This window comes from Alexandromys fortis, unplaced genomic scaffold, assembly GCF_014885135.2.
Source record: "Alexandromys fortis isolate MF-2015 unplaced genomic scaffold, M_Fortis_MF-2015_v1.1 scaffold_258, whole genome shotgun sequence".
In the NCBI taxonomy this organism is placed as follows: domain Eukaryota; kingdom Metazoa; phylum Chordata; class Mammalia; order Rodentia; family Cricetidae; genus Alexandromys; species Alexandromys fortis.
Genome location: NW_026068132.1, coordinates 214,512 through 227,579, shown reverse-complemented (window position 1 = coordinate 227,579; position 13,068 = coordinate 214,512). Strand labels below are relative to the sequence as shown.

The 13,068-nt window shown below is 48.0% G+C and overlaps 1 protein-coding gene and 1 non-coding gene across 5 annotated transcripts in view; one reads left to right on the top strand and one right to left on the bottom strand.

Moving 5' to 3' along the window:
• The first annotated feature begins 8,010 nt into the window (after nt 1-8,010).
• Nucleotides 8,011-13,068, top strand: part of Prmt5 (protein arginine methyltransferase 5) — a 12,297-nt gene continuing 7,239 nt past the window's right edge. For 3 of the 4 annotated variants that reach the window (XR_007589270.1, XR_007589271.1, XM_050126204.1), the window contains exons 1-6: nt 9,111-9,256; nt 9,857-9,975; nt 10,269-10,354; nt 11,512-11,646; nt 12,067-12,179; nt 12,305-12,354. Coding sequence is in view for 2 of the 4 variants with exons in the window: in XM_050126204.1 (XP_049982161.1) it covers nt 9,147-9,256; nt 9,857-9,975; nt 10,269-10,354; nt 11,512-11,646; nt 12,067-12,179; nt 12,305-12,354 (613 nt within the window). In the remaining 2 variants the exon portion in view is untranslated. Of the gene's footprint in view, nt 8,216-9,110; nt 9,257-9,856; nt 9,976-10,268; nt 10,355-11,511; nt 11,647-12,066; nt 12,180-12,304; nt 12,355-13,068 lie in introns of those variants that run through there. The other variant, XM_050126205.1, reaches the window with a different exon arrangement.
• On the bottom strand, nt 8,727-8,799 carry Trnar-acg (transfer RNA arginine (anticodon ACG)). The gene has a single exon. It is a non-coding gene; the product is annotated as a tRNA-Arg (tRNA).

The window sequence follows — 13,068 nt, the reverse complement described above, 5'->3', positions numbered from 1 at the left end:
CTCCACCACCACCACCACCTCCACCACCTCCACCACCTCCACCACCTCCACCTCCACCATCACCACCACCTCCACCACCATCACCACCACCACTACCACCACCACCACCACCACCTCCACCACCACCTCCACCACCACCTCCACCACCACCACCACCTCTACCACCTCCACCACCTCCACCACCTCCACCACCACCACCACCACCATATCCACCACCTCCACCACCTCCACCACCACCACCTCCACCATCACCACCAACAAACTGAGAATATTTAAAGATGTTTGTAGGCTGGGTATGGAGGTTCATACCTGTAATTCCAGCATTTGGGAAGCAGAGGCAGGAGGATCATGGGTGAGTTAAAGACCAGCCTGTGCTACATAGCAAGAGCCTGACTTAAAAAACAAAATAACCAAAATTTGCTTATTAATTCATTTCTCGTTTATATGTATTTATTTTTATTTTATACATATGGGTATTTTGCCTGCAGGCATGTCTGTGCACCATGTGCACGCAGTGCTGGAGGAGGCCGGTAGAGGGCATCAGACACCCCAACCCCCACCCTGGGAAACAGCTACAGACAGCAGCGTGTGGGTTTAGAACCCGGGTCCTCTGCAAGAGGAACAAGTGCTGCTAACCACTCTACCACCCTCCACCCTCCAGCCTCTTATTACTTCCTTTTTAAAAAGCCCATTGTACCTTCTTCCTCATTGCTACCTAGAGAAATGGTTGTCATTTTGGCATCATGGTTGTCACGAGACCGCTTGTGAAGCCTAATTGTCAATAAGAGAACCAAGAAGTTCACATGGCACCAGTGAGCACCGGAGTCAGAGACAGCAGGGCGTGGAGACCACTCAAAGGACCAGAGCCCACCGCTGGATACACTCCTGGGGAGACAGAGCAAAGTGCACACAGCCAGCACCTCCCGAAGTTCTTGGTCCACAGCATCTAGGATGTCAAAGTGCTGAAGATGTACTGAAAATATTATTATTATTACTATTATTACTATTTTTCAAGATAGGGTTTCTCTGGGTAGCCCTGGCTATCCTGGAACTCACTCTAGACCAGGCTGGCCTCAAACTCACAGAGATCTGCCTGCCTCTGCCTCCTTAGGCTGGGATTATAGGTGTGTGCCTGGTTTCTTGGACCACATTTTGACAAATGCCACTGTAAAAAAAAAATAATAATGACTGGCCTTCGAATCAGATGCTCAACTCTTTCCCATCGGGCTCTCCCAGAGCTAAGTACCGCTTCACTCAGGGTTCATGTGTCTCTGTTTTCTTACCTGTGAGATGGACATTAACAATTCTGAGCTTCCACAATTATATCTAGAGGACGGCAAATTTGTGAAATGCCTGACATAGTAAAGCTCAATAAATACCTGCTTGGGAGGATGATCGTGTTCTTAACGGCTGAGGTCAGACAGCCACAGACGCCCACAGAGGAACGGGGTGAACGAGGCAGAACGGCCAGGAGCCAGGCCTGTGTTCATACATACCTTTAGGAATGTTGTCAGTGTAATACAAACACCCTCACCATTGAAAAATTGGGGAACGTTATTTTCCCCACACAGATGAGGTCATTCTGCACTTAGGGTTTGTGATCTGTGTCACGTAACGGTGCTATTATGAGCACTTCCCCGCATTATTCAATTTTCTCTGGCAACATTGACTTTAATGGCTGCGTGAGACGTCACTGCATGGGTGATTGACTTAACCATCGCCACGCTCTGTTCTCTAACAGCGTTGTGGTTTTAAAAAAAGCCTTTAATGAGGGCCTGGAGAGATGGCTCAGTGGTTAGGAGCACTGTTGCTCTTCCAGAGGTCCTGAGTTCAAGTCCCAGCACCCACGTGGTGGCTCACAACCATCTGACAGTAGTCCCTCTTCTGGTGTGCAGATGAACATGTAGACAAAACATGCAAATAGATAAGTAAAGCGGCACTAATGCTCTTGGTCAACCTTTTGTTCTTGTGTGTGAAGACCACTGGGGCTAGCTTTCTAGAAGCAAATTATAGAAGATATATACATGGGGTGATTTGGATAAGGATGGCCCCCGCAGGCTCAGCTATTGGAATAATTACCAGGGAGTGGAGCCTTTTGAGAGGGTTGAGAAGGGCTGGAAGGTGTGACCTTGGAGGAAGGGTGTCACTGGGGGGTGGATTGGAGGTTTTCAAAAGCTCACACAAGGTGCAGTGTCTCTCAGCTGCTGCTCTAGGACCACGCACGCCTCTATGCTCCCACCATACTGATAGTGGACGAAGCCTCTGAAACTGTAAGCCGGCCCCCAATTAAATGCTTTCTTTTAAAACAGTTTCCTTGTCTCTTCCCAGCAATAGGACAGTAACTAAGATAATATATCTTTTTTTTTTTTTTTTCCTTTTTTGGTTTTTCGAGACAGTGTTTCTTTATATAGCTTTGGTGCCGGTTCTGGAATTTGCTCTGCAGACCAGGCTGGACTTGAACTCACAGAGATCTGTTTGCCTCTGCCTCCTGAGTGCCAGCGGCGGCATACATGTTCTTAACCACTTAGCCACCCATCTCTCCAGCCCCCGGCAATTTACCTTTTATTGGCCATACTCAACATATTTTACTATAAAACGTGCTGTAGACTGATAGTTTTTCAACATTATTGGGCACAAACACTGTTGAGCAATGCGCTGTCACCAGGAAGTGGCTTTGGTGGGAATTTCAGTCACCTTAGACTTCTAGGGAAGCTGCAACGGGGAGTCGAAAGGAAGGAAGGCAAGTAGCCAAGCCCGTCCGAGGGTGCTGGCCCACCCGTGGCCAGGCAGAAGCGAGGCAGGCTGGAGAGAAAACCCCAACGGTCCCCAGGGAAGGATACTACTTTGGATTCCTTGGCTTCAGCTCTTCAGCTGTGCTGTGCAGGGAAATGTTCTTTTGGTGTTTACAGATGTTTATCATTGGACCAGTCACAGCTGGAAGGAAGAAGGGTTCGCAAGTGAGCTTTTCTTGTGATTGAAGCCGCAGGCTGCTCTGCAATGAGCTCACCACCAGAAAGTCTTTAGTTTGGATTTGGAATCTTTGCCCCCAAAAGCTGAACCCACCGTTAGAATCCACAGCTGCGAGTTACTGTGGACCAGATGGAAGGCAATGAATTCCTTCATTCACCTGCGTAGTGCATGTGTGTCGGTGTGAGGGTGTTGGATGCCCTGGAACTAGAGTGGCAGACAGGTGTGAGCTGCCAACTAGGTGCTGGGAGTTGAGCCAGGGTTCTCTGGGAGAGCAACCAGAGTTCTTAACTGCTGAGCCATCTCTCCAGCCCTTACATAGGTGTCTTAAAGAGCTGAATTATTGGTTCCATTGGGTCAATGACATTTGAAGGTGAAATTACCTTCTGCTGAATCTGGGCAGTTGATGTTGTGAATAACAGTTCTCCAAAACCAACTGATTTTTTGTGTTTGTTTTTAAAAATAGTCACACATGGATGTTGGCATTCCAGTGGGGACTCTGACTTCCTGAATGTCAAAGGCTGCTTCTCTGATAGACAGTCAAATGCTTCTTGGTAGTGGCCACAACAGCCATCAGATATATCACACAGTACCTGCCAGACCATCATAGTAACTGATAATCAGTTATCCCAAACTTGGCAGTCTTATCCCAGCTCTTGGTGATCACTGTAGTTGGGGGCTTTGATCCAGTGTTTGGTAAGTAGTAACAGGAGCATTATACTATGATCTGGGGTGGCCCTGCTCTGGGTGCTGCTCAGGTCCCACATCTGGGCTGTCTTATCACACGATGCCGTGAACATGTTGCTCCTTCTCTCACTCCAGCAGGTGAATCTGCTGGGCTTTGGGATTGGTCTGCCTGTTGTCTTGAACTTTCAGAAGCAAACCTCATTATCCCACAGTCCTGCAATAGGATATGTCTTCAGGCTAAGACAAAAGGCTCTGGAGGCAGGTGGCCTTGGTCTGCAGCAGCTCAGCCACCTGGCCATCACTTCCTTCACTCTTGTGGGAAGAAGGCGTACTTCCTATGTCACAGGGTTCCTGTGAATGTTCAGTGACTTTCATAGAGCGTGACACACAAATACAGAGCTTAGAGCTGGCATGGTATTTGGACCCTGAGATCCAGCATGCTGGAGGATGAAGCATGAGCATCTCCAGGAGCTAGGGCCACTCTGCCTCAAACCCAAAGCAAAACAAAACTCAATGCTTAATAAATACAATGTTTTTGTTTGGTTGTTTGTTTTTTAAAAATCAGCTAAAACAAGTCTCCATTCGAATTGTGATTGAGGGCTGAGGAGCTGACTGGGCAGACAGGACACTTGTCCTGCCAGTATAAGGAGCAGTATTAGTGTTCAGATCCTCAAAGCTGGGTGGATAGGTGGGTGAGTGGGGTCACAGGACAGCCTGCCTGTGACCTTAGCACTCCGCAGGCAGAGACAGGACATCCTTCAGCAACCTCACTCAGTAAAGTGGGCAGTGATTGACACCCAACATTAGCCTCTCATCTCCACACACACGTGCACGTGGGTCTTAGGCACATGTGTGCCGACATACAGCTGAACATACAGAACACGGCGTTTTTATTTTTTTGAGACAGTATGTCACGTATCCCAGGCTGCTCTCAAAGTTGCTTTGCAAATGACCTTGAACTTCTGGTCCTCCTGCCTCTAAATGTGTGTGTGTGTGTGTGTGTGTGTGTGTGTGTGTGTGTGTGTAGAGAGAGAGAGATAGAGAGATACAGGGTGATAGGGTCTCATACTGTAGCCCAGGATGGCCTTAAACTCAAGGCAATTCCCCTGCCTTAGCCTCCTGAGTCCCTTGCCAGTGCCTGTTCTCAAAAACAAGAAAAGATATACATAAATATGTATATGTATGCATCTCATATATCTATATATCCTAATACCAAATTTTGTATTAGTTTTTGGGATAAGCACTATTTGGTTGTGTTATATAATCACTACAGCAATATATTGATTTTAATAATTCTAAATATCTCAAGGGTTTTATATCCATGAGATAAAGCTGGCCTAGAGCCTTTTTGGGTGCTGCTTTTGACAGTTTTTGGTACTGGCTGTGTTTCTGCTTCATACATAAATTGAGTCGCTTTCTATCTTTTTCTATGTTTAGAACAGCCCCTGCTTCCTATTTGTCTTGGCAGATTAATACTGTATAATAGAGATGACAAGGAAGGAAATGCAAATTGGCACAGATTATTTTGCCTCAGTAACTCTGCCACTTTCACAGCCAGAAATTGTAAAGAAGCAATTTGGAGCAGTGGGGGGGTCAAGCAGGCCATTCTGGAGGTGTCGGAGAGTGCGGGGGAGCTGGCGCAGAGGTGACAGCCGGTGACAATGGAAAGAGCAGCGCAGTTAAGATCGGCAGGAGGCATTTAAACAAACAGTAAATTCAGTCAAATAAAACTGAGCCTGAAGACAGAATACTGGCAGCAGGGAGTGGGTGCTATCTGGGAGTGGGCACCCCTTCCCTTCTCTTCACTCCTCTTTCCCTTCCCAAAGGTCTCTAATGCTCCGATCTGTTGTTATTATTGTCTACTAGAAAGGTAACTATATTTATTTATTTATTTATTTATTTTTTGCTCGTTTATATTTATTTGTTTGCTATTTGGGGTTTTTCAAGACAGAGTTTCTCTGTGTAGCCCTGGCTGCACTGAAACTATAGACCAGGGCAGCCTCGGCCTCTAACTCAGAGATCCACCTGCCTCTGCACCCCCTTCCCTATGCTGGAATTAATGATGTGCACCACCACTGCCCGGCGACCAAAGTCAATTTTAACAAAGAACAAAGACAGCACAGATGGAAGGAATTCTGCCCCATGGGCATCCATGCTCCTGAAAGTCATTTTAACTGAAACCTTATTTGGTCTTTTTTTTTTTTTAATTATAAACTGTTTGGTCTATTAGCTCAGGCTTCTTATTAACTTACATCTTTTTTTTTTGTTTTTGTTTTTTGAGACAGGGTTTCTCTGTAGCTTTGGAGCCTGTCCTAGAACTAGCTCTGTAGACCAGGCTGGTCTCGAACTCACAGAGATCCGCCTGCCTCTGCCTCCTGAGTGCTGGGATTAAAGGCGTGCACCACCATCCCCCGGCTTAATTGACATCTTAAATTAACCCATAATTCTTGTCTGTGTTAGGCACATGGCTTGGTACCTTTTATCAGTGAGGCATTCTCATCTTGCTTCCTCTGTTTCTGGGTAATGACTGCAGACTGAGCCTTTCCTCTTCCCAGAATTCTCCTGTTCTCTTATTTGGCCTCTTCTTCCATGCCTGTCTTCATCCCAGCAAAGCCAGCGCCCACTCCCACCCCAGTCCTGTTATACAACTGAGATCTGTAATCTTCTGCAGTCAGAGAGGACAATTTTTGGGAGTCAGTTCTTTTCTTCCTCTTTGCTAAGGCTCTGTGTGTGCGAGAGAGTGTGTGTGTGTGAGAGTGTGTATTTGTGTGTGAGTGTGTGTGAGTGTATAAGTGTGTGTGAGAGAATGTGTGTATGAGTGAGTGTGTATGAGTGTGTGTGAGAGAGTGTGTGTATGAGTGAGTGTAAGAGTGTGTTTGTATTGTGAGTGTATGTGAGAGTGTGTATAAGTCTGTGTAAGAGTGTGTGAGAGAGAATATGTGTGTATGAGTTAGTGTGTATGGGTGTGTGAGTGTGTGTATGAGTGAGTGTGTGTGTGAATGTGTGTATGAGTGAGTGTGTATGAGTGAGTGAGTGTGTGTGTGTGTGTGGGGGGCTGGTTTCAAGAGATCTTCCAGACGCAGTTTCCCAGAGAGCAGGGGCTGTAGGTATACAACTGCACCCGGTGGGAGACACCAGAGCGCTCCTCCCGGCAATGCTGACACTCAGCAGAGTCATGCTGAAAGAGCTCACCGCTGTATTATGGGATGGAAATGGCATGAGGCAGGGTGCTTGCTGGAAGTTGGAGGCCAGCCTGGGTTACATGGTGAATTCCAAGTCAGCCTCAGCTACAGAGGAAAACCCTTTGTCAAAAACCCAAGAACGGGGAAAGAAGGGAAGGAGGAATGGAGGGAAGGAGGGATAGAGTGGGAGAGAAGAAAGAGGGAAGAGACAGGGAGGGAGGAAGGGAGTCTCTGAGTCTCCTATCTCTGATTTTCTTTCCCAGTGTAATCATGAGAACAACACAAGACAAGTTCCAACAGAAGGGCATCTTACAATATGCCCGTGTGATGGTGTGGTGTGCTGTGGTGCTGTGGTGTGGTGTGATGGTGTGGTGTGGTGCTGTGGTGTGGTATGGTGTGGTGTGGTAGTGTGTGGTGTGTGGTGTGGTGGTGTGGTGGTGTGGTGTGGTGTGGTGTGCTGTGGTGCTGTGGTGCTGTGGTGTGCTGTGGTGGTGTGGTGTGGTGTGGTGCTGTGGTGTGCTATGGTATGGTGTGGTGGTGTGGTGTGGTGTGGTGGTGTGTGGTGTGGCGGTGTGGTGGTGTGTGTGGTGTGGTAGTGTGTTGTGGTGGTGTGGTGTGTGGTGGTGTGGTGTGGTGGTGTGGTGTGGTGGTGTGGTGTGTGGTGTGCTGTGCTGTAGTGGTGTGGTGTGGCGGTGTGGTGGTGTGTGTGTTGTGGTGGTGTGGTGGTGTGGTGTGGTGTGGTGGTGTGGTGTGGTGGTGTGGTGTGGCGGTGTGGTGTGTGGTGTGGCAGTCATATGGTGTGCAGCTGGTAGTGTAGTTGTACAAAAACATCCTGGCCTCTCATGGTCCATTTTCTTGGTTCTCCGGTTCCTGACTGTACTTCTTAGGGGTGCGGGGGAGTGAGACTTCCATTACCCAGGGCTCCTTAGAGCACATCCAATCCGCATCCTTCCTGTGTTGCCAAGGGCACTGTCTCCCAGAATCCACGATGATCTCACTAGTCAAGCCTTCTCGTCTGGAAACTTCCAAATATTGTCTGGTCCAGATCATTGTTCATGCACCTCTCTATTACACAGCACCCTCCTGATGACCACCCGAACCCCAGATCTGGTTCTCCCTGAATGCTCCCACTGCAAAGACAAACCGCTGGATGTGTCATCCCTATCCCGCACCCCCTCCCCTCCACCCCTGCTCCTCGGTTCCTTGCTACTGAGTGAGCCCCTGAATTCTGTCAACACCTCCTTGTCCTGGTTAGTTTTTTGTTTTTGTTTGTTTGTTTTTGTCAAGCTGACACAAGGCAGAGAAAACTTCAGCTGAGAAAATGCCTCCACCAGACTGGCCTGGAGGGCCCTCAACATTTGTGGGCTTCTTGCCTTCAGGTATGTGTTTCCTATTTCCCTCCCTAGGTCCTTCCTTCCTCTGTCATTTCCTTCTTTTCCAGCTGTGGACTGGAAGAAATGGGAAACAGTTTCATGATTCTTGGGCATCTTAACCTCCATTGAATTCTTTTTCTCTGAGGGGAGTGCGCACGCGAAGATGTTTATTTACATCTGTTTGAGACAGAATCACTAGGAATTAGTAGCTAAGTTACTACGGTCTATTTTTAAGTGTAGCATAGTAATGAGACAAAGCTCATCTTAATAGTCCAATCACTGAAATTTTCATGCTCAGATTCACTTAATTATATAAGCCGCTTTGTAAAGACGAGAGAGAAACGCCAGCATGCTTTGGCTGCAACACCCAAGCAGGTTAAGACCTGAAATTGACAGCGTGAGCAGAGTGAAGGAAATCAAGTGGTTGAGAGACAAGGAAAGAAAAATACGTCTAAACTCGTTGCTTAGGAACAAATTCTATTTGCAAGGGATGCAAATAAAGGAGTACCAGTCCCAACGAGCCAGCCAGGAGTCGAACCTGGAATCTTCTGATCCGTAGTCAGACGCGTTATCCATTGCGCCACTGGCCCGCAGACATTCGGGCCTGGCCCAATGATGATCCTTCAGGCTTATGCTGCAGGGTTGCATGGGACCTGTAGTCTCTCTGGAGCGCTTCAGACCGACAGGGCATTCTGGGAGATTGCAGGACGTCACCAGTGCGAGGTTGTCATTGGTAGAACCAGGGAGCCACAGCTACGTCACCGTACGGCCTGTGGATTGGCGGGAGCGGCCGCAGGGTCCCCTCCGCCTCCGCTCTGGAGCTGTGAAGACGCTCTGGTTGTTAGGGCGACTTGTCCCGCCTCCCGGGGACTCTTCTCAGCTTTGTGATTGGTCCTTAGTATCAAGGAATCCCGGCGTGGGCCGCGCGAGGGAAAAGATGGCGGCGATGGCAGTCGGAGGTGCCGGTGGCAGCCGCGTGTCCAGCGGCAGGGACCTGAATTGCGTCCCCGAAATAGCTGATACACTGGGTGCTGTGGCCAAGCAGGGGTGAGGGCTGGGCCTCCGCCAGAGGAATACGGGATCCAAATTTGGGGACCAAGGAGGGCAGACTAGTCACCCGCTGGGGATGAGGGCTCGAGACACCATTACTCCTTGAGTGGGGAAGACTTCGGCCCCAAGAACGAGAGGATGAAACTCTGGGAGGCGTGTGGTCACCGAGTTCAAAAGTCAGGGGAGTTATTGGGTAAATTAAAAATGGGACGCAAGTCAGCCCATCGAGGGCCTCGGAGGCCGAGACTGAGAGTAGAAGGGAGTATAACGGGGCAAGCGAGAGGTTAATCTGGCTGGGGAGGCTTGGGCACTCCTGGAACAAACCTGGATTCCACAGTCCTGGAAAGCCATTGTTATCAGGGAAGGAAGAATGCTACTTGACTTGGCTGTCCATCTTTTCTCATGACGGTGTTTTGGGAAGAAAGGAACGTACAGTGTAGTGAAAAGTGTGTGCCCCAGGCTGGGCTGAACTCAGTAGCCCGGCGGAGTGATTGATGGCTTTATAGAACTGTGCAAAATCAAGACAGTTTAAACCCGGTTGGTTGGATCTCCGGGTGCTCACTTCACATGATAATTCTGAGTCTCTCGCGGTTGTAGGTTTGATTTCCTCTGCATGCCTGTCTTCCACCCGCGTTTCAAGAGGGAGTTCATTCAGGAGCCTGCTAAGAACCGGCCTGGCCCCCAGACGCGATCAGACCTGCTGCTGTCGGGAAGGGGTAGGGACCAGCCCATGTGCCCTTAATTATTACTAGAGGCAGCAATGGCTTCTGCTTTATAGGCCTTCATTTTCCTCCTTTTCTGACTTGGTTATATTGGTTAGTCCTGTGATATGGGTAACTCTTGGTTTCTCCCATGTTTACTTAGTAAAAGCTGCGGTCCCCATTCTTTATCTGAGAGAAAAGACTTGGTTTCCCCTCTACTCGTTATTTCCTGCCGAGAACTAGAAATTGAGCGAGTAAGCGCCAGACCTCAGTGAGTCTTTTGTCTTTTCTCGGGTGGGGATGTGCAGACTGGAATACGCTCATTGTGGGAAAGCTTTCTCCGTGGATCCATCCCGACTCGAAAGTGGAGAAGATCCGAAGGAACTCGGAGGCGGTAAGGCGATTTGGTTTCTCTCTGGGGTCCTTTTGAAGATAAGGTCTGATGTAGGTATTGTGGCACCTGCCTGTAATCTCGGCATTTGGAAGACTGTTCCACATGGGGAGATAATGAAGGAGGACTGAGAGCTCCAAGCTAGGAAAAGAAAAGGAGAAAAAAAGAAATAAATTAGTTCTGCCATCAGACTGGGTTAGAGTAACTGCCACTCCCCAGAACCTGGTGAATCAGAGTTCAGTTAAATTGCTGGGGGGTGGTCACATCTGTAACTGAACAGATCTCTGAGTTGACTACATAGAGTACCAGGCCAGTCAGGGCTACATTCTAAGACCTTGTTTCATTCTAGTTTTAGTATATGTGCTGCAGAAGTGAGCTTAAGGCTCTGATTCAAAAAAATAAAAAAGTTTGAGTTCAAGGCTAGCCTTGTCTATATAGTTCTAAGATAGCCAGGACTATGTAGACAGACCCTATCTCAAAAATACAAAAATCATGGGGGCTGGAGAGAGGGCTCAGCGGTTAAGAGCACTGACTGTTCTACCAGAGGTCTGAGTTCAATTCCCAGCAACCACATAGTGGCTCACAACCATCTCTAATAAGATCTGTTGCCAACTTCTGGCCTGCAGGGACACATGCAGACAGAACATTGTATACATAATAAATAAATAAATCTTTAAAAAAAATACAAAAATCACTGAGCGGTAGTGGTATACAATTTTATTTTAATTAATTAATTAATTTTTAGTTTTTCGAGACAGGGTTTCTCTGTAGCTTTGGAGCCTGTCCTGGCACTAGCTCTTGTAGACCAGGCTGGCCTCAAACTCACAGAGATTGAACTCACAGCCTCCGCCTCCTGAGTGCTGGGATTAAAGGCGTGCACCACCACCGCCCGGCTTGAGTTTGGTACACAATTTTAATCCTAGCCTTTGGGAGGTAGGTGGATCTCTTCTGAGTTTGAGGTCAGCCTGGTCTACAGAACTAGTTTCAGGACTGTGGAGGCTGAGTGAGGAAGATTGCCTCCAATTCAAGGTCAAACTGACTTAGAATGGTGAATTCCAGAACAGCCTGGGCCACAGTGTTGGATCCAGTTTTAACTCCTCCCTACCTCAGAAGTATTTGGCTCCTAGCTCTCAGTGCTTTTCTCGTTCCCTGTGTTCCAGGCCATGTTACAGGAGCTGAATTTTGGGGCATATTTGGGTCTTCCAGCTTTCCTGTTGCCCCTGAAGCAGGAAGATAACACGAACCTGGCCAGAGTTCTGACCAACCATATCCATACCGGCCACCATTCTTCCATGGTATGGTTTCTTGTGTGTGCTGTGATAGTCAGCTGTGAGACCTGCTTTTGCTGGTTAAGCCCCAGGGCGATTGTCTGAATTGAAATGTCAGTACTGCCCACCTTCCACGCCCCACCCCACCCCCAGCCTCAAAGTGGTGTAGAGAGTTTCAGAACAGAATCTGTGGGGCGGGTGGTTCTGGGTGAGTCTTACACTGTAAAACAAAAGCAAGTCATAGAAAATACTTGATTGCTTCTAGTTAAAATAAAAGATAAGTTAGGTGTCTGCATAAGGACATATAAAAATATTAAACACAGATGCAATTAAATTTAAGAAAGCATATGAAGAGATTGTGGTCTGGATCAAGGTCTTTTGAGGAAATTTTCTGGACCCAATTAGTTGAAAACAGTGTTCTAACTAATGATACCTGTTCGTCTGCAGTTCTGGATGAGGGTGCCCTTGGTGGCTCCAGAGGACCTGAGAGATGATGTCATTGAGAATGTCCCAACTTCACATACAGAGGAGTACAGTGGGGAAGAGAAGACGTGGATGTGGTGTGTCTCCTCTTTCTGCTCGTCCTGCATGGGGTTGGGGGAGGAGTATGGGGCACTGGAGGACGAGCTCCTTGAGCTGTGAGTCACGTGCATTTGATGCTATTTTTGTTTCTGATTCTGGGCAGGTGGCATAACTTCCGGACTCTGTGTGACTATAGCAAGAGAATTGCAGTAGGTAAGTCCACAAGGGTCCTGGGATAGGAGTAACCTCCTAGGAATAGAATCAGCAAGCTGGGCCTGGTGGCCCACTGCTTTTCATCTCAGGGCGTGGGAGGCAGAGGCAGATAGATCTCTTTGAGTTCAAGGCCAGCCTGGTTTACAGAGCTAGTTCCGGGATAGCTAGGGCTGTTACACAGAGAAACCCTGTCTCAAAAAAACCCCCAAAACCAAAAGCCAACAGTCTCAGGATTGGAGCGATGGTTCAGTGGTTAAGAGTGCTTACTGCTCTATTTTGAGGACCAGAGTTCAAATCCCAGAGCCCACACTGGATGGCTCACAACTGCATATTAACCCTAGCTCCAGAGGACCTGATGCCCTCTTCTGGCCTCCACGGTATCTGCACACACATGGTATATGTACTGCATATGTGCTTGTGACATACGTAAAAATAAAAAAACAAAGATCAACAGTCTCATGAGGTTGGGGGTGTAAGTCAGTTGGTAGAGCACTTGCTTGTTTATATACAAGAAGCCCTAAGTAAGATCCATAGCACACACAAAACCAGATGTAAAGGCACATGCCTGCAGTTCTAACACTCAGGAGATGGAGACAGGAGGATCAGAAGTTCACAGGAGTTCAGTGTGATACTGGGCTACTTGAGACCCGCTCTGAAAACAGAACCAGCACTGGCCATTCTATTTTCATGCACCTTTTTTTGGGGGGGGGGGTC